This window comes from Perca fluviatilis, chromosome 13 (assembly GCF_010015445.1).
Source record: "Perca fluviatilis chromosome 13, GENO_Pfluv_1.0, whole genome shotgun sequence".
Taxonomy (NCBI): Eukaryota; Metazoa; Chordata; class Actinopteri; order Perciformes; family Percidae; genus Perca; species Perca fluviatilis.
Genome location: NC_053124.1, coordinates 29682829 through 29704366, shown reverse-complemented (window position 1 = coordinate 29704366; position 21538 = coordinate 29682829). Strand labels below are relative to the sequence as shown.

At 39.3% G+C, this 21538-nt stretch overlaps 1 protein-coding gene across 1 annotated transcript in view; it reads right to left on the bottom strand.

Annotated features, from left to right (window-relative positions):
* Window positions 1–21538, bottom strand: part of cacng7a (calcium channel, voltage-dependent, gamma subunit 7a) — a 48729-nt gene that overhangs the window by 14969 nt on the left and 12222 nt on the right. The window contains exons 2-4 of the mRNA XM_039820964.1: window positions 11351–11546; window positions 9490–9576; window positions 5344–5484 (exon numbers count right to left, since the gene is read on the bottom strand). Of these exons, the coding sequence (XP_039676898.1) occupies window positions 5344–5484; window positions 9490–9576; window positions 11351–11546 (424 nt within the window). The remainder of the gene's footprint in view (window positions 1–5343; window positions 5485–9489; window positions 9577–11350; window positions 11547–21538) is intronic.

Here is a 21538-nt window from a genome sequence, read left to right as displayed (position 1 = left end):
AACACGTTGTTTTTTTTTTACGGAAACGGGGGTGTGTTGAACATTCAGTTGTGTGCGCATGCGGTCTGCCTTTTCATCATAGAGTGTTCCATTTGTGTTCCACTTCCGAGGTCAAAGTCGGAAAAACGCCCCCTGACCTCGGATTTCTCAGGTCGGAACTCGGACAACCACCGAGCACCCCGAGCTAAAAATCCAACATGGCTGCTCCGTGTATCAACAGTAGTGAAAGCTGTAGTAACATTCTATTATTAGCACTTCTGTTAGGGCAGGGCAATATATCAATATAAATCATTTTGGTGATATGAGACTAGATATCGCCTTAGATTTTGGATATCGTAATATGACATAAATGTGGTCTTTTCCTGGTTTTAAAGGATGCATTACAGTAAAGTGATGTCATTTTCTAAACTTACCAGACTGTTCTAGCTGTTCTATTATTTGCCTTTACCCACTTAATCATTATATCCACATTACTGATGATTATTTATCACAAATCTCATTGTGTAAATATTTTGTGAAAGCACCAATAGTCAACCCTACAATATTGCCGCAATATCGTTATCGAGGTATTTGGTCAAAAATATTGTGATATCAGATTTTTTATTTTTATTTTTTAAAGATCATTGTTTTGGGCATTTTTAGGCCTTTATTTATGGAGGACAGCTGGAGACATGAAAAGGGAAAATGACATGCAGCAAAGGGCCACAGGTCAGAGTCGAACCCACAGTCTCAGCGCTGAGGAGTGAACCTCTATATATGGGCGCGCACTCTACAAGGTGAGCTACCCAGGCGCCTGACATCTGATTTTCTCCATATCACCCTCCCCTAACTTCTGTCTTATTTGTGTTCTACTAGATCAGTCGTACAGACAGTGCTGTCCATCTTGAACAATGAAAATCAGACTTGTAAATGGAAGGCATTCAACTCGGGTGTGACGTCATTCCCAGCTTTCGGCTTCCGAGGTAAATGGAATGCTCTACTACTACGAGTTTAGATACACGTCTCTGCTGATTGGGTATCACTTGTGACACAGCCAATAAACGAGAGACACACCCACCAAATGAAAGAAAACATATCTCAAAGCTGTTGCACACTGTTTCATGCTGCGCTGAGGAAAAATGTCATTCAACATGGACACTGTAGAAAAACAGTGCACACCGTATTGAGATTGAATGTGCCCCAGGCCTGTAAACAAAGTCATATAACTTTATACATTTTAATTGTTGGGAACACACTTCAGGAACTGTGAAATTACAACCCTTCATAAAAAGACTAAAATCACATGGTCTCCTATCCTTTAGTAAACTGGAGTACAGGGTGGACCAATTCTGACAGCGATAGTGAACGCAAACTGCAGCTAAAATCTATCAAACACTCACCCCCTGTAGGCCTGAAAGGTGGCTGTTGGACGTTTGCAGCTTGCTTCTGTACTAAACAGTGGCTATAGCAAACTTGAATTCATGACAGTTACAATCATATCTAGTTTCACAGTAGTGGCAGCATCAAAAATCTTTTTTTTGCAGAAATCTGGCTAGATACACTACTTTTGTCTAGTTCTACAGAGAAGCACACTACTTAAGCAATGCTAAATTGTTGCCATTTTGTGATATGTGAAGCGATCTCCCTAACCCTAACCCCAACCTAACCCTAAACCTAACCCCACACACCCTGCTAACTGGAAAAGACTAAGATCTATTAAATCCAAAACATCTAGCTACTGCAGAACCATGCAGCTGCTCAACAGATCCTCACACACTACGACAGTACCTCATGGATACAATGCACTGACACTTTATAACTCTTGATTACACTGATTGTAGGGTGCCCTTCAGCACTGGAGCTTTACTTCTTTAAACATATTTATCTATTGTATTATGGGTTAAATGTTAAGCATTTGTGCGGGGGAGGCACAGGGGAGTGGGGTTGGGTCTACATGCGTCTTTATGTGTTTGTAACGGGTATTGACTGTCCTGCTATGAATGCTTTCTGTTTTTGTTTGTGATGAGCACACTGCACGAAATTCCTAGCAACTTACGTAGTTGCTTGAAAGGGGTTTTTACAGACCAACCCAAAACATGAAATGTTGGACACTTATGGCCATATTGTGTTATTTCGATGGATTTAATACACTGAAATGTGAGTCTGTCTTTTTTTAATATGGACTGCCATGTGGGCTTATGAAAGGGAAAGTGTGATCAAACATTTCATCCAGTAACTTTCCACTCAGCACTTGAGGCTTTCAGCTACATGGCTGGAATAAAATGGGATTGCACTGAAGGTTGGTGTCAAGTCCACTTACTGCAGTGAGTTAATGTGAGATTTTTGGCTCCGACCAAAAAGGTGTCATTCTGGAGAAAACCAACCTCCTCATTACCAACTTTCTGATTGAAACTACACAAAGTGGCCTTCCAGACTATTTGGTTTAACTATTAACTTTTTTACCGAAACATCAAATCACTGCTGCCCTGCAGCTTCCTCGGCAGAGAGCAATTATTTGGAATTAAATCCCATTCACTGTTCAGCCAGCAGCGAGAGCAAGGTAAGGTCTGACAAGCTGTCAACTGGGGAAAGGAAATGAGAGCCGCAGAGTGAGTCTTCCATCCACTGAGCTGTCTTTTTTTATCATTAACCTTAAAGAATGTTGACTCTTAACAAGCTGGCTTCTCTTCTTCTACTCTGCTGCTTCTTAAACATCTTATTTAAGCCGACGGGTGAGGGAAGGGTTTGACACTTTAAACAGGTCTTATACTATATATATATATATATATGCCTTTCTCACAGGTCCTGCTGCCATAATTTCCGCAATAAAAAAATTACATATATTAATTTGAATTTAATTTATGTTTTGGAGGAAACATACTGCTGCCTGGCAGTGCAACGTGCGACTGAGAGGAGGTTGGGTTGGACATACAAAGTACAAAGTGCAGGCCAGAGTTTGTATCCCACAAAGACTTAAGGTTAGGGAAAGGTCGTTGTTTTGTGAAAACACTAGCTATGTTTTCATCCACTGGTCAATCGAATTATCTGAAGTTCGCTAAAAACATTCATGCGAATAAAGCCGGTGAAAGTGGGTTTCCATCCAACGGCTTTAAAGCGAATAAAAACCTGTGCGTAAGGACGTCACATGCTGTTGTGCGGTGAAACTGATATATTGATTTGAGACATTTTATGGTGTTTCCATTCATTTTCGTACTGAATCGCAACATTCAAGCAAACATTTGCTAAGTTTTCTAGCTAAAATGGGTCGCGCCGTCTACTTATAAATGATTAATTTTGCACAAAAGTGCTTATGTGCCAGGTGATAGCGACATATCAAGCCATGATAAGAAAACAACACTATCAAAACATATCTATGATGATGCACATGCAGATGCACGCAAATGCCAGGCGGCAACTATCTTAAATAGCCGTTATATTTTGCTTGTAAATTAAATTTAAATAGTCTCTAGTCTCCTCGTTCGTCCACTTATATCTTTGTTGACATTTCTGCAAAGACAGTTGAAATAACCTGAAACTTCTTCTTCTTCTTTTTATGGCAGGTTGCCACCATAACATGACCTAAAACGTAATTGCAATTCATTATTTATTCGGCAAATAATCGCGTAAGCCGTTTAAAAAGAAAGAGATTAAGAGAAAATCCGATGAGATCAAACGTACAAACTTTGTGTCTATATTAATGAAATTCAATTGAATTTTACTGTTTCCATAAGGCATTTTTCATTCAATATTACTTAATTCACATAAAAACGTGTGGATGGAAACAGGGCTACTGAAAAGTTAATTTAATTTAAGTTTTAGATTGTCAGTCAACGTTAGCTCATTTTTCTACTTTAATGTCTAGATGTCTTTAATTCTACAAATCATGAGCCTTCTTACGCTTACTTTTTTAAATCCACAGACTGTAGGCTAAAGCCTCATTTATGGTTCTGCGTTCAATAGGTACGTGCGTAGTACGTGTTGATACGAACCCTACGCCGTAGCCTAACGTGCACCTCCCCAGAAATGTAACTATACGTTGCGCTGACGGCGACTGTGATTGGTCCGCTTGAAAGTGGCTTGGTAGCGTTGCATATCCCCCTACTCATTTCCATGTTCTCTTTCTTCGTGAACAACATGAAATCAAGGAGAGGGTTAACCTTTCATGGTCAGAAAGTACAGGGTAGACACTTTGTTTCTCCGTCTCCACCGCCGGAGTCGTTACTCGCCCCGAAGCTAATCCCTGTCTCCCTCTCACTCGCTCTACCACACACTCCCCAAGCACACACACATGCCTGCTCTGCTACGCTAGAACGACACAGACACACCAGCCCACAAGTATAAATCCTCATAACGGCGTAGGCCACTTACGTAGGTTACGGCGTAGGCTCTGCATAGAGCCAACGTACTACTATAAATCAGCCTTAACAGGACACTGTTTATACCACAAACCCCGCTTTTTGGACTTTGCACTGATTCAATTACATTTTATTGCATTAAAGTAGGATTACTGTAGCTGTTTGACTCACTACAAGGTGCTACAACTCACCTTTGCTCACATAGTATTGATTGTGTAGCTTTGATGTTTGTACTGGAGCAAATACATGTACATCTGTTCATCAAGGACAACTGGCAAAAAAAGTTGCTTGTTTTGCTGCTGCACAAAAAAAATACTATTGCAAAAAAGGCAAAAAAAACGTTTGTGGACAGAACGGTCAAAAAGTTAAATCAGAAACTATAAGCTCAGCCATTCTTAAATCTCTGATACAACACTATTCCTAAAGCCTTAATATCTGTAGTAACGGGAGGAGTTTTTAGTCTTTATCATCATCGTGCCAAAGCCTGCAATTTAAAGCGAGGCAAGAAAATAGTGACCCGAGAGCAGCTGAGGAGAGTGAAATTACTTGATCATAAACCTTTGAGAATGGCTCGGGGAACATCGGCTAAAAGACCAAAAAAATATATTTCTCACAGTTGCATCTGTCTCATTAGTTGGATAGAGCTCACTTGATTTTTCTTTTGCCATAAATTCAGTGAGCAAGTCGCATTTTGTATTCTTAGAAAATGTGCTTGTTCTCCACAGAGCTTCCATGCACAGATCCTCCGACCACTGTGTACTGAGGTTTGTCTCCCAGGCTGCTTTGCAACGACTACAAGACACAGCAGAATAATGAGACAAACTGTGACAAGAAAAGCCTGGAGTCTGTATTTGTTCCACAAGAGTATAAAAATTAGTGTTCTCTGAGTTTTTGATTGTTTGCAAATCTTGTTCCGGGCACTATGAACTGAGAACAATTCCACTTTATAAATGAGGCTTACTGGAGGATGTCTTTCATGGCTTTAAACTTTGTTTGTAGTGTATGTTACCTGACAGTATGAAGAATATTCCGGAAACGAAGGCGAGGATGGTGCGCTGCGGCCGGATGTGTCCAATGTTGCTGATGACAAAGGCGGTGAAGACGAAGAGCAGGGAGACCATGGGGAAGGGAGTGGCAGTTCGGACCATTTCTGCAGGACAGGGAGGATTGTGGGAAAGGATAAGTGAAGGACGGACATGATTAAAAAAAAGATCACGCAGACTTTAGCAGGGAGGAAATCTTTATAAACTAAGACCTGAATTCACTTGAGTAAATGAATGACAGAATGCGGCAAGTTGTTTGGTGCCAAAATCCAATTAAAAGTTTTATTCTGGCATGAGTTTTAACAATTTTATTGAAAGATGTTCCATCTTTTAAGAGTCAACTTTGTTCTTGTGAGTAAAAAAATCCAACAAACCTCAGCGAAGCATAAATAATTTAAAATCTTATCAACTTGTTTCTTGAGCTTTTTCTGCATTGAAACTGGTGAAGGCAAAGACGTAAGGAAGTTTGATATGAAAACTATGAATATTAAATTCCTCTGATAAGGACTATGATTCTTCATGGTTTGTCATCCATTTGCAATGAAACCAGCCAACCAAGTAACATGTAAGAATCAAAATTTTATTTCTATTAAAATGGCATCAGTAATGTTATTTTTTTTAGTGGTAGGTGCGTTCTTTTCTTTTGTAGTATAAACCACAGGGAATCTTCCCTAACAGCTTGCTAAGATCATTGCATGGTAAATCTAAAATTGGTAGTTTGAACCTTTTTTTTCCATTTGTATTTACTTTGTACACTAAAAACCTTGTTATTTCACATATTAGATGGTTTGGTTCCTACTCCTAACTTCAGATTTTTGGTAACTTTAAGGCAGTGGAATAAGCTATAAACACAGCATTGGCACATTATCAAATGTGTTAGCAAACATCTGCCCATTCACGCATCCAGCAAAGAAAGAGCAACATTATCATTCACATGGAGTCCTGTTCCTAATCACCTGCTGAATTTAAAGTGCCCATATTATGAAAAAAGAAAAAATTTGGATTTGGGGTTTTATTTTGTGTCTCTGGTGCTTCCACACGCATAGAAAACTTGGAAAAAAAACACATCCTTGCTGTTTTGAGTGAGATACGGGTTTCTGAATGTATCCTGCCTTCAGTCTCCGGGTGAGCTGGTCAAAATCGGCAGAGCCGTCTACGTCACCGGCCGAAACATTTGGTGTGTGCTAACCACTTTAGCTTATACCACATCAGCTAGCTGTTTCTCCAACTTCGGTCAGTACAAGGCAGGATTAGCCGGGAGACTTCTTCTAAACGAGGGCGCACTTCCAACTTTGCGTTGAATACCTGCAGAACAGGGACATGGAAGTAGTTCTATACAATTTCTTTTGTAGATTAGGGTGAACTCATGTGTGTTGTAGCAGTGTTTTGTGAAAATTGTGAAGCATAGCAAAATCTGCAACTGCTGCTCGGCTAGCAACTGCTGCTCGGCTAGCAACTGCTGCTCGGCTAGCAACTGCTGCTCGGCTAGCAACTGCTGCTCGGCTAGCAACTGCAACTGCTGCTCGGCTAGCAACTGCTGCTCGGCTAGCAACTGCTGCTCGGCTAGCAACTGCTGCTCGGCTAGCAACTGCTGCTCGGCTAGCAACTGCTGCTCGAGTCACGGAGCTCTGCAGCCGGCGCCACGTGACCAACCAGCAATCGCCTAGTTTGGTAGGATATCATAGGTATTGGTGCGCATACATTTTCTTACTATTTCGTACGAACACATTCATGTGAGTGTTAACTTTGTAGAACGTTTTGTGTGGAGACTCTGACTTTTCCTTATCTTATAATTCTAGCCATGAACCGACAAAGACATTCTAGCATGTTTCGTGTTGCAAGGTGAATGCATTGCAGTATATAACAGTATATATGCAGTTTAATAATTGAACAACAAGAATTTGGAGAGGCTGACACATCCCTGAGTGCTTTCCTGGCAAAGCATAACCATGACATGATAAATGTAGAAAATGCACAGTAAGAATAACAAAATACGTCCTTTCCGATGACAGTATTGTTGTTTTCTTTTAAAGAAATTTGTTTTTCAAAATACTCCGGTTCATAGACATTTTTACTATTCATAACCCGAGATGTGCTGGAGCTCACTCAGGGTTATGTTAAGCAAGGCTGTGTATGATTTGTTCAGCAACTTCTCTACGGTGCTACTGCAGTGTTATGACTTGTGCGTCTGCACCTGAGGACATTTATCTAGCGTTAAACGGACCGAACATCTTCCCCTTGGTGTCTCCAACAACAGTGCATGCCATACTTCAAAGAGACGGAGCAAAGTGTGGCGGGCAGAGCACTTTGAAGCCAGTTCACAGTGTCAACATCTTAAATCATTAAAACAGCTCAGAGACAAAATAGCTCCCTGGGGAACTTCAGCGAGCTTGATAAAAAAAAGAAAAGAAAAAAGAAGTTCAGCAAACACAATCTCTTCGAAATAATTATGGTTCTTCACAGGTTCTTACTTTAATTTGTATGTCAGAAAGTGCACTGTTTCAGCAACTGGCATAACAAAATGTTTTCTTTTTTGTATTAATAATATCTTCAGTGTTTTTTGCTGTCCTGAGAAAACTATCTATCTATCTATCTATCTATCTATAAATTGCAGGAACATCTGTCTGTATGTGTGTGTGTGTGTTATGCACATATTTCTAGAAATGTTAATCTGATGGATTTCAAACAGGTGTCTTGCTACGGGCACGAGTAAGTGCGGTGCCAAGTTTGACGTTGTTTGGATTGGAAATGCAAAAGATATTGTTAAATATATATCGGTAAAAGAAGCACACATTGGCTCACACACACACACACACACACACACACACACACACACACACACACACACACACACACACACACACAGTCCAGTTCTGGTGGTTGATTAACGCAGATATGTGCTGATTGGCTCTCATAACGGGCCAGGTGGGGAGCACACTGCCATGAGTCCATGACGCTAATGTCTGATTACTCCACATTTTAATTGTGATATTTTGTGATTACATTCTGAATCTGCAACGTTCTCTGTCAGGTAAATCAGTAAGTCAGTAGTAGGGTATACAGGGGAGTTGCATATGAAGTGGTTTGGGGTCCTTCTGTAAGTAATTTGGGGGTACAATTTGGTTTTTGATGATTTCTACAAGCAACAATACCACAGGCCAAGCAATCGGTCCGTTCCAAACAGGCACATTTTCAATGGGCACTGCACTAGTGTATCCAAAATGTCAACTGTTCATGACCTGAGACAAACTGCTCTCATTTCAGCATTGTTCTGATAATTCAGAGGGTTTCGGTGTAGTTTAAAAAAAACAGAATGATTTTGATTTAACCCTAACCCAGAATCATTTTCTCAATCCTTCATCTTAAATTTGTCCAAAAAAGAAAAATTCTAAAATCACCAAATTTGGAGATTTGCTTTCACTGGATAGCAACACCAGATTTTAGATAAATTATTGTAGAGTGGGCTGTGGAAGGTTATGTGAGTTCTCCTCTGAGTTTCTTCTACCTTTTCTGGGATTTTAAGTAACTGCTACTTGACTTGGAGTAGAATGACTGTTGGCAGGTGGAGGCCGAGCCTGATTAGACACCTGATCCCTATTTGGTCTCACCTACCACTTGTGAAGTTCAAACTGACCTGGTTTGTTTGCCGTTTTTGTGTGTGTAAGTTTTTATAAAGCTTGTGCTGGGAATATACAGATGTTTTCCATTGCCACTAGTAAGCTACTGGGGAATCTATATTTTAAGTGTTCTTTCACACTGTTAGAGCATCACAGAGAGCAACCTGACCAAGGATCTGTGCACAGATATAGAATGAAAGATTTTTAGCTGTGCTTTGAATAATGTTCTGTATATCATATTTAGAAAGATTTAACCCTAACTCTCTATCTGATCTCTACAAGTTATACATCTTAGAGGGATCTACTTTGATAACGTTTGGTAACATTAGACAAATTAGTTTTTATTTCAACAAAATATCTTCTCTAAGCTAAATTATTTTTAAATCTATTTTTATATGTAATGATAGGATGACAAGAGCAAAACTATTCCAATTGATTATAATCTAATCTACGTGTGTGTGTTTGTGCACGCGCGTGTGTGGATATGCGACTTACTGAGTATGTTGGCTGTATTTTCTGTTGTGATCTCTATCTCTGGCTCGGTGAAATACTCCGACGCCACACATCTGCCCTTCTCTGGTCCTGAGAGAGAGAGAAAAAGGAAACATTAAAAAAGAGACAATGACGAGAGGAGAGATGAGAGGGAGGTTAAGCAGGAGGTAGATGGGTCTTATTTGGATCCCACATAATATCTGCATATGGAAATTAAACCAGAATAAACCAAACAAAAACAGAAGTTTAGAAAACACTGAGAAAGTGCAGACGGAGAGGCCCGAGACCGAACGGCGGCAGAGAATAACGGAGAGATCTCGGAAGGACGAATGAAAAGAGAGGTGAGAGGGGATAAGGAGCAAAAGAGATTAAGTAGAACAGAAAGAGAGTAAGGGAGGCGGAGAATGGAAGTGAGAGAAAAAAAGTGAATTAGAGGCAGAGACAGATGGAGGTCAGGAGGTTCAGGAGAAAACAAGGACTGAGCTAAGAGAGAAAGAGAGAGGAACTGAATACAGACACTACAATTAACCTCAAACTGTAGGCGCGCGCACACACACACACACACACACACACACACACACACACACACATATAAACACGAAAATATGTCAAGAACATGATGCCTACATGCACAGACAAACAGGATTTATTTCCCCTCTTTCACTCACACACGCACACACACACACACACACACTCTAAATGCCACCAGCGTTTCCCTCCTCTGACCTTTTGTACCAGGCAACAGACAACAGGGAAACACAAACATGGCCGCCTCCCAAGAGCAACACCATCATGATTCGAAACACAGAGACAGCCACTGCAATAAGGACAGCTTTTTGTATCTATCCCTGCTGTGTGTGTTTGTGTGTATGAATGAACACTCACTTTTCATTGGGGTCGCCATGATCTTTAAAAGCTAAATTTAACCGGAGGTGACACACTGCTTCACTGACTCTCTCATTGTTTATGTTCTCTCCACTGAAAATGTAAAAAAAAACAACATTATAATAAAAAACATAATCTTTGGCTGTCCATCAGCCAACAGTAGATGTGATGTTCGGGTCAGGGCTTATAATGGTCATCTAATGCCAGAGAGTGAGAATTCATCAGCATGTGTGCACTGTTGAAAATCAGTGGTATGAACGGTGCTTAAATATAATACATTTTAAAAAACGACTCCATGGGTCGTTTGTCCAATCAGCAATTTTCGACCCCATCTTTACGTTTTATTATTTTTGGAGAGCTGTCAAGCTTTTTTTAGCATCTTTATAAAAAGGTCTTTGGTATACATACTGTTTGAGAGGTTTTTCCTTTTTGTGATGCGTCATAATATGTACATTTCTGCAACACCAATAAATAACAGTTTTAAATAAGCATTTGTTACAGAAAAGTAAAGATGAATTAAACAGGAGCATGCCTATGTTCCCTTAGTTTCTACATTTCTAAGATTTTTTTTTTTTCACTGAAAATTAGGCCCTATGTTCCCACATTTCTAAGATTTCTTTTCCAAAATTAGGCCCTATGTTCCCACAATTCCTTTTTCATAAATTTGTATGAGATTTCATCCCCTTTCTCCCAATTTGGTAGCCAATTACACCCAACCTATTATCCAATATCAATGGACAAAAGATGGAATGTAAGCCTAACCCTAACATAGGGCCTAATTTTAAGAAAAATCTTAGAAATCTAGGAACACAGGGCCTAATTTTCAGTGAAAAGAAAATTCTTATAAATGTGGGAACATATGGCTGCGGGAACATAGGGCTGACCCCAATTAAACATATAAAATGTATAAAACATAATTCAAAATGCAATGCAAAACACCCCAAACACAATCAGCAGATAGTGACATGAAATCACCAACCGGCCACGAAGCAGACCCTCCAGAGGCCGGAGTGCAGCGCCATCTTGACCTCCTGGGTCTGGTTCTGCTGCAGGATAATTCCCTCCTCCATCAGCAGCCAGTAGTCTGTCGACACAGCGACGCCGACCAACAGCAAACCACAGGCCCCGAAAACCGACGAGAGCAGCGTCAGAGCCCTCGTACTGAACGAACTCATCTGTGGAGACAAAGACAACGATGGCACTGATCAGATGCCGAAGAGTGTTCGATGTGACCTAGTCATTGTTGCTGCCGTTCCATCCCTGCTGCCTGCCTCCAACGTGTCTTGTGTGTGCTTTCACTGTGGCCTCTGTGACCGCTGTCTTTTTCCCTTGTCTCCTTTTGTATAGTTTTTAATTGCATGAACTGCTTTGATGCTTCCAATCGTGTGCCTACATGCTTGTATGTCTTACTCCCTTTTAGGGATAGACCGATTATCGGCCCTGGACAATTATCGGGCCTTTTTTTGGCAGTTTACAGATTATCTGTATCTGCGTTTTATTTGCCTGATAACCGATAAAGTCTATTAATTAAAACGTGCGCTACTTTGGCTCCGCTACAGCTCTGTGTCTGTCCCTCCACTTCGGTTTTACTCACCACGGAGTCCACAACACTATCTGACTAGCTTTTACTGTGTATAATGTTGAAAGTTCCTAATTTATTAAATAATTGCTTCAAGCATTTAAACAAAGTTTTGTGTTGGAGCTTGTAACATTCAACATTTTAATTTTTACTATAAATTCATATCGGTTCCAAATATCGCTATGGGCCTTGAAAAAAACCAGTATCGGTCGATCCCTTTTGCTTAGGGCTGCTGTCAATATAGATGCAATGTCATTTATTTTATCTTAATTTCTTAATCATTGTATTTTAGGATGCCTATTGTCAGCTGGAAATACGCCGTAGAGGCTAAAGCTGCTCCTTTTACTGTGCAGTTAATTAAAGGGGACTGTCCACGACATTATAAACTAAACTAAAGGGAGAGAACATGCAGAAATGTGTTGGATTGAAATGAACGAACATAAGGAATGGATAGAAAGGAGGAAAGTATTCACTCCATTTAATTAGGGATAGGAGAGGTGGATGAATAAAAAAAAAACATGCCAAGACGTGAGAAAGAAGAGGTGAGGAGAGGACAGACAAAGATTGATTTAATCAATTGATTTTTTTAAATCTTAAAATATGCACAAGCAGATCAGAGAGGTACGAAAACGATGAGTAAGAAGCCTCTGATTGAAATCTTTCTTGATTTCCACTGACTCCAGCTGTTAAATATGTATGTAATATTGGACAGGAGACAAGATAAAAGAAGACAGGAGAGGAGATCTACGGAGGGGAAGGAGAGGAGAACAACTTTGGACAAACTGGGCCATTTTCATGTTGAAAATATCAAAGTATTGAACAGCTCTTCATACAAATCCTGTGGTTTCAGGACATTTTTTTTATATACCGTCGCTGTCGGGAAGAAACGTTGGATCTCCACATTCTGTTTTTTTTCACAAGTCAGTGCTATTGGTCACCCTTTATGTCTGTCTGTGGGTTTTACAAAATATGTAAACAGTAACAACGTGATTTTGTCTGACTTCGTCTGAGAAATAAAGCTCAATGAAATGTTTTCAAATCCGCCTTTTTTTTCCTTTTCCTGAAAAGCTACGATTTTGGAAAAACAAGGCATTTTGCCCTACATTGACAATATCAATTAAGGGACTAGGGTTGAAAGCATGGGATGCCAGTAAAATTAAAAGGACTGACAGAGAGGTTTTGTTCATACAAAAAGTGAAACTGAAACAAAAAAAAACCTCCAGAAAGGCGACAAAAACGTTGAAATAAATTGTCCAAAAAAAACTAAGACAAAAACGTCAAAAATAAATCCTATTATTACAAGTCCAAAATAAGCAAAATAAAACGTTTAAAAAAAAAAGAATCATAAATATTGGAAAAAGCGACAAAAACATTGAAAACGAGACAAAAAAAAAAAAAAAAAAAAACCCCGCCCGTAAATTAAGTTAAAATAAGTTACTGTTCTTGGGGAGTGGTGGCCTAGAAGAAAGAAGCGAGCTTGTGACCGAGAGGTCGCAAGTTCAATCCCCAGACCGACAGGATAAAAAATCTGGGTGGGGAAAGAGCAACCCCCAACTGCTCCAGGGTAGCTGCTCAGTGGCCAGCAGATCAGACTGTGGTTGTACTGGGCTGCTTTCCAGGTATGAATGTGGAACTGTATGAATGTGACAGGTCGTCGTTGCAAATGAGAATTTTTTTCTCAGTCGACTTACCTGGAAAAATAAAGGTTAGATAAAAAAATTAAATAAAATATTCTTGTATTTCACATATGTCTCATTCTATTTTAGCGTTTTTCTATATTTGTAACCATTTTAAATTGCTCTTTAATGTTTTATGTAAAGCACTTTGAATTGCCTCGTTGCCGAAATGTGCTATACAAATAAAGCTGCCTTGCCTTGCCTTACTGTTTGATATAGTTTATCAAAATGCCAGCAGTAATGCTAAGCATACAGAAGTTTCATTTAAAGGGACAGAAAAAGCATTGAGTCTGATGTGGTCATAACAGGTTTTTAATCCTTAGGAGTGCTTTAGGTTTTGCACATTTTAAACTACAAAGGCGATGTATTTGGCTACGATCACAGCCCCCGGTGTCTCTGGTGATGATCTAATGAGCCCCCGCCGGTCTCCAGCAGCAGTTTGTCCGGCTTCCAGGTAACATGCAGTGCAGTTTGACACTCACTAGGTGGCAGAAGCGCTGCCTCTGCCATGCATCATTTCAGCTGTTGACACAATGAGAAACATCCCCAATCTCTCTCTCTCTCACACTCTCTATCTCTCTCTCACACACACACACACACACACACACACACACAACGCGCTTCATCCATCCAGTCAAAATGGAGGTCACATTCACCATGCTGTGGTCCCTGGAAGTGAAGCAGGCGTGAATCATCATGGACTGCTAACCTAAAACTGTAAACACAGACCCAAAATGCTGCTCTGCTGTGGTCAAACCAGCAGTGGAAGAAGTGTTAAGATCATTTACTTAGGTAAAAGTCCTAATACCACACTGTAAAAAATAAACTGTACTCTGTTACAAGTAAAAATCTTACATTGAAAATGTTACGCAAGTAAATGTAAGTAAGTATCATATGGAAAAGGTACTTAAAATATCAAAAGTAAAAAGTACTCCATGCAGAAAAATCCTCACATTTTAGAAACTGGAAACGATCCAAACTGTTCTGTCACTCAACTAAGTATTTAATGGTCTAATCATTTCAGCTGTAGATGTAGGCCTGTATATTGTTGGGTAGTTTAATTTATAATAAAACAGCGGATTTAATAAAGTACATGTGTTTTGTGCAAAAACTAAAATTAATTTGTAAAATAAATACAGCAACAATAGATAACAGTATCTCTCTGAGATGTAGCGGAGTGGAAGTAGAAAGTGGCATGAACAGAAAAGATTCAAGTAAAGTACCTCAAATTTGTACTTAACTACAGTTCTTGAGTAAATGTACTTAGTTACATTCCACCACTGGGTCAAACACAACGGCGGACTTAACAAAAACAAGCAGGGCCCACATAAATCCAAAAACTCTTATCATCCTGCCATCCTTTTTCTGCATTATCATCTCATTCAAACTATTTTCACATGAACATAAAATACTTTACAGACCTGCCTGTTTCTGCTATGGGGCTACAATTACAGTACATTAACAGCCAGGCCACATGCAGTTCACATCACCTGCAGCCATAGTGCAAACTCTTAATTAAAGCAAAAGTTTAACCACGTCTAAAAAAAAAAAAAAAGAAAGGTCAATAACACATGCCGTGCCTGCTGTGCTGTGAGTAAACAACATTTATGGATTTATACTGACACAGTTTAGAGCAAATAATGTACAAGCTCTACTTTTGGCAACACGTGGCCCAAGCTGTGCTGTGATTGCGTAGCCATTGGTTCTTCAGTTTTTGTCTCTCTTTGCCTCATGCAGTGTTTATTGTTATTAATTGAGAGGTACACGTACTAGGGCTGCACAATATAGCGTTTCTTTATCGTCATCGTGACATCAACTTGCGCGAAAGGCTGCAGCACATCCCGAAAAGACACTTAAGGATTTTTTGGGGTTAGTTGAAAGAGATTATGAGTAGAAAACTACACTTTAAAATGTAATTGTCATTTGTTAGTGGTGCTTTTTACGTTCAATTCAATGTTTAAATTGTTCAATAAAATTATTTTCCTTTCTTAAATTCAACAGGGAAGTTGCTAGCCTAGAAATGTTGACGCACCCTAACGGCAGCAAATGTAATTTGCAGCCAGGGGGTCTAGCAACTCTCTGTTGGCTTGCGAGCTGGAAAAAAAAAATTCTGGTCAGGCCAATCACATCGTGTATAGAGTCGGTGGGCGGGCTTATGGCTGCTGTTGCTGGGAACAGCGGTCTTTTGAATCGGCTTTGGCCGCAACTCTGGAAGATTTGGAGTTAAGCTTTTCTTTGAGAAAAGAACAAAGAACGGCACTGAAGTCACTCTTAAAAAAGGAAGATGTGTTCGGAGTTTTGCCGACCGGATACAGCAAAAGTTTAATCTATCAACTAGCTCCACTACCTTCTTCATTGCTCTGCCTGGTTGTAGCGCTATCCTATTGCATGCAGAGAGAATTTGAAAGACAACCGTTTATCCCACCCCTCGGATTGAGCCCTGTCAATGGTGAGTTCCAGACCCAACATCTTGGTGTGGGTCTGGCTTGTCAGGCTAGGAATTTGCTGTATTTTAGCGGAATACTGAAAGCAGCACAAAGGCAGAACTGAGTACACTTTAATATCTTTTTATTTTGTTTATTTTATTATTTTATTATTTATCTGTTTATTTATTGCAAGTAATATCCTTATCGCGATATTCAACAATGTTATTGCACATCGCATGTCTTCCACATATTGTGTAGCCGTAACACATAGTACCCAATGTACTAAAGAAGCTGACTTTTTATTTTTCTATTTTTTTTTTTTTATGAAATGTAAAGCTAAATGTTGAGACCGTTTCAGATTTACATTATGTGATGTGATAAATCTTAACTTTAAATTTAAAAAATTTTTTTTATTTTTTTAAAAATTTTAAAAAAAAAAAAAAAAAATATATGCTTTTTGGCTTTTTCCCTTTGTTTTATATATATATATATATATATATATATATATATATATATATATATATATATATATATATATACCCTAATACTCTGATTCTGACTGGCTAGTAGTCCTTACCTAGCTATTGCGCATGTGCGACTCCCAACAAAGATGGGACAGAAGTGAGATGTCTCACTCTGTAGCTAAAACAGAGAGCTCAACACACAGGGTGAAAAGAGGAGCTGCAGCAATGTGCAGTATAACAAACATATGGTGTTTTTTGAAAATGAAACCACATAAACCTATATTCTGGTAAAACCTCGAAAGACAATTATGAACCTGAGAATGAGCATAATATGAGCACTTTAACATTGCTTAAAATTGAATTTTCCCATTGAGGGATTAATAAAGTGCTTCTTCCTTTCTCTCTGTTTTACCTTCCAATTTTTATTTATATTATGCTATGCTCATTTGTTTTTATGTTAAGCACTTTTAAATTTTTTTGATGACTTGTGCTATACAAATACACTTTGTTGTTAAATATTATACTGAGCAGAAATGATAAAACACAAATTCCGTAAGTGTGTCTCTAGTCACTAGGATTTTTTTTTTATTGTGTAACATAATGTAGCTTCAGTTAAAAATGTAGACCAGTGGTTTCCAAAGTGGGGTCCGGGGACCCCCAGGGGTCCCTGAGGGGATTTTAGGGGGTCCCCAGCAAAAAATTTAATCATTTCTTTTCACTTTGATTCCATCCATAAGTAACACAATGACAGAATGTATGACTATTTTGATCATGGGTTTCAAACACTTTCTGTAATAAAACATCTAAAAATCAAAATCCCTATCAGTTGGGGGTCCCTGGGACAAAATCTCATCAAATGGTGGTCCCAGGTCTAATTTGTGTCCGTTTAGTGGTCCTTGACTTTAGAAGGTTTTGGGAACCATTGACTATTTGTCCAGTATGTGACTCTATAGAGCTTAAAAAAGATAAACAGTGGGGAACAAATGTGCTAAAACATGTCATGTTATTTTTTAAATTCGAAAAACTCCAGACAGCATACAGGAAAAGCAGAAAAACTCCGGCAGATTTTTGTGTCGTATCCGACGCTGAGAAGTGACCCAGCGTCATCCGTATTTTACGAGTTTGGAGTGAGAACGGGTTTCAGGGAAAACTCTGCATTATATATTTCCAATAAATATGCAAAACAAATACATACAGCATGCACACAGAACGGTTGCCTGCTTAAAGCGATGTGTACGGTTAAACTGATTCTCCTGTTTTACTACGAATAAGTGACATCCAAAACAGGATGTTGAAGGAGGTTCAGTGACTTTTGAAAATGTTGTTTATGAGGCGGAGAAAGACAGGAGCAAAGCCGTTAAGAGAGCAGCCGGGAACAAAATGAACTCAGCAGACGAGATCAGAAGCGAACAGATGCGAGGCGAAAAGAAATTCGCTGTCAGGCAGGAAGCGAGTGGGGAGTGACCTCATCACTCAGGCAGCGACGCTGCAGAGCAGGTTCAGCGGTGTCAGAGAGGATTCGCTCACTCAGACATGAGTCACACGTTACAAATATTTGATATGGTAAAACATCCCTCGCCTCAGGTGAACCCAGCCAATCAAAATCCCCCTGCAGACAGGCACGTGCGCACATAAGCTGTGTTTCGAAACCGTTCCCTATCACGGAAATAGTGCACTATATAGGGCGCTATTTTAACGATCCAAGCGCACATCGTGAAGCGCCTGGCCCAGGTGTGCATGGTTCAAAAGGGTTGTACTTAGCATCTTAATTAATCATAGGTGTGTATTGGGTGCAACATGCAATAATCAGAGTGTCATCTCCCATTCTCTTTAAAAGCCAGGCGCGTTTATACCTTGGTGCATTGCCGTTATGATAGTGGATTTTTTGCTTAATATATACATATTTTATCTTTTGCATGTTTGTGTGCTACTGCGCGTCTGTGTGTGTGTAACAAGCATAGTGCGTGTGCACTGTGCATGAGCCTAGGCACATTTTACTAATGCGCTGTTAAAATAACAATGAAATGCTGCGCTACTGACTTTAGACCAGGCTTTTGTTGGTCAATGGCGTGATCAGTTTCCGCTGCCTCAAGATAGCAATACGCCAAGAATGCACCTGAACACACCTTCCCGGAGGGGATAATCACAACTGCGTCGGTCTTAAACTAGCAAAGACACTTGTGTTGGGCTTTGCGCTGCGCCGGGTGCAACATAGGGCCCATAGTGTGTTTGCCATTTTGTAGTGGTGTTCGAATTCTCTGCGGGTAATCTCATTCACTATGAAGTCAACTATAAAATACCCACAATGCACAGCTAATTTGAGTGTACATACAATGTACCCTACATTCTGCTCCCGTATACCACAATGCAACGCGACCATGGAGAAGGAGAAGCAGAAGCAACCGCGAAAACTGAAAAGGAAAAATGGAGCGGGCTTTCGTTTCCAAGCAGTGGAAATGTAACATGCAACATACAGTATATACAATATCTTCTGAGTGCTTACTTTGTTTCAGGGACGTACTGACGCAACGATATTTTCAGTGAGTGTCCAAAATCACTTTTGGTCGTTCCCTATATAGTTCACTTTTTAATAAACCCTATATAGGAAATAATGAATGAGTGAATGAGGGAACGGTTTTGAACACAGCTACAGACATCAAAGGGGGCTTGAGCACCTGTCCTTTTTTTTTCTTAGAGAGAAAGTGCCCTTTTTCTGGGGAGCTTCTTATTTGTTTTTTTATATATATATATATATATATATATATATATATATATATATATATATATATATATATATATATAGCGCAAAGCTTTCCTGTCAAACATTTATTCATTGAATAAAAAAATCTTAGACTTTGATTAGACTTTGAGTTCTGAAGGAAATAAATTGGTAAGAATTCAGAGTTGTGTTAATATATTCAACCTTTTGTTAAAAACAAACAATGTTTTTTAAAATGAATGAATGTATATATTCCCGTTTGCGCACAGCTTTCCGGTCAAACAAATTTATTTTTTGAATAAAAAAAAAAATTAAAAATCTAAATATCTGGTCGGGAGAATAGCCTTTGTTAAATTCCGATTAAAATATATTAGTAAAGAAGTCAGAGGTGTGTTAATATGTTTAACATTTTTGTTTAAAAAACACAATTTTTTAAATAATTAAATAAGCCCCTGCAATAATTCCCTTGAGCCCCTGCACCCCAAAATGTCCCTGCTCGTCCCTGCCTGCAGAGATAATGGCAGACACGTCAGCCGTGCATGCCAATACTCACGTATGCGTGTGTGACCATACAGGCAAACACATCACATGACGAAAAGCATGCATGCAGTTGGTAGATTGGAACTAAGTACATTGACTCAAGTACTGTGCTTAAATACAAATGTTGAGGTATTTGTACTTTACTCTTTTCTTTTCGTGCCACTTTCTACTTCTAGTCCACTACATCTCAGAGAAATATTGTACTTTTTACTCCCCTACATTCATCTGACAGCTTTAGTTAAGACATAAAAGACATTAAGTTTATGAAATGTGATGATCTATTATACATGAAACTACCCAAAAATATACAGGCCTACAAGTCCAGCTGAAATGATTGTGAGGCATTGTGTACTTTTACTTTTTAATACTTTAAGTACATTTTCCTGATACTTACATATTTCTACTTAAGTACTATTTTCAATGCAGGACTTTGACTTGAAGCAGAGTATTTTTAGAGTCTACACTGTAAGAAAAAGAATCCATAGAAAAACAGATAATGTCCTGGCAGAAAATCAGCAGTACCTTTTCCGTTAAGTTTACGGACATTTCTGTTAATCCAAAAACGGAAAATTCTGTAGATTCACAGTATATCCTCTGTACCTTTTAAAACGGACATTTCTGTTAATCCCAAAAAATTTTAAAAAACTGAAAAACACCTTGTTGCAGAAAAATTTCTTCATATTGCCCATTATATTAGCTCATATTTCTACGGACTTTAACAGTATTAGTACTTTTACTTAAGCAAAGCATCTGAATGTGTCTTCCACCACCGCATGCATGTGCAAACAGACACACACTGTAAAGTAGAGACCCAGGGGAAGTGTGATCCCTGACTTAAACTCTCTGAAGGTCTAAAAAATAGATGAACCCTTGGTATGACCTCAACCAAGGACCATGTAAATGTCTCAACACGTCAGCTTGTGAATGAGTTATAAATATTTAAAAGTCATAAGAAGTGTGTGTGTGTGTGTGTTGGGAGCCAGACAGTGAAACCTTTATTCATTTTCAGGCAACACATGCACTTTAAAGCAGGGCCTTCAGCTCAATAAAATATAGCAAAACTGCAGCAGAACATACAGAGTTGTATAAATTAGCCTGATAAAGAGTGTAGAAAGAAGGAGTGGCTTTCTCCTGTCTGCGGAGTCAAACACGAAAGATGTCACTGAAAGACATCGGACGCTTTGAGAGACGTCAGCGCCTTCGGAAAGTCACATCCTCTGAATAAGACAAAAGGTGATTTTGTGCTTGGCTCGTGTAAATAAGCATCAGACTTAGAGCTGGAAATGTCAGGCTCATGAGAGGCAGTCAGACACTCCGAGCTGCCGAGTCAAAACACACAAATCAATCCTCCACTTAGAACAAGAGAGACAGAGCTGAGAAACCTGCAGGACTCTGATAACTGTCGCACAGTGAGGGCTTTCAGATTGCTCTATTCATGCTGTTTCACACTCTCTTGAATAAAACACACATAGTATGAAGACTTTCAGGCTTACTGCAGGGCACTTCAGATGTTCTGTTTGAATTGTTACATTTTCTGATCCAGTTGTTCCTCTAACTACTGTACTTCTCGGAAATGCACAACACTGTGCTGCCCTACAAAAGACAAACTGCAGCAATAACAGAAGCAGTTTGTAATGACTTCATATTCATTTTATTCCTTTCTAAACCGACCGTTTCCCTCTAAACAAATCAATGCCATATAATCTATCTTCTTAAATTCCGTACGATTATCCACAGGCAAACAGAGTCTGTTCTTTCAGCTA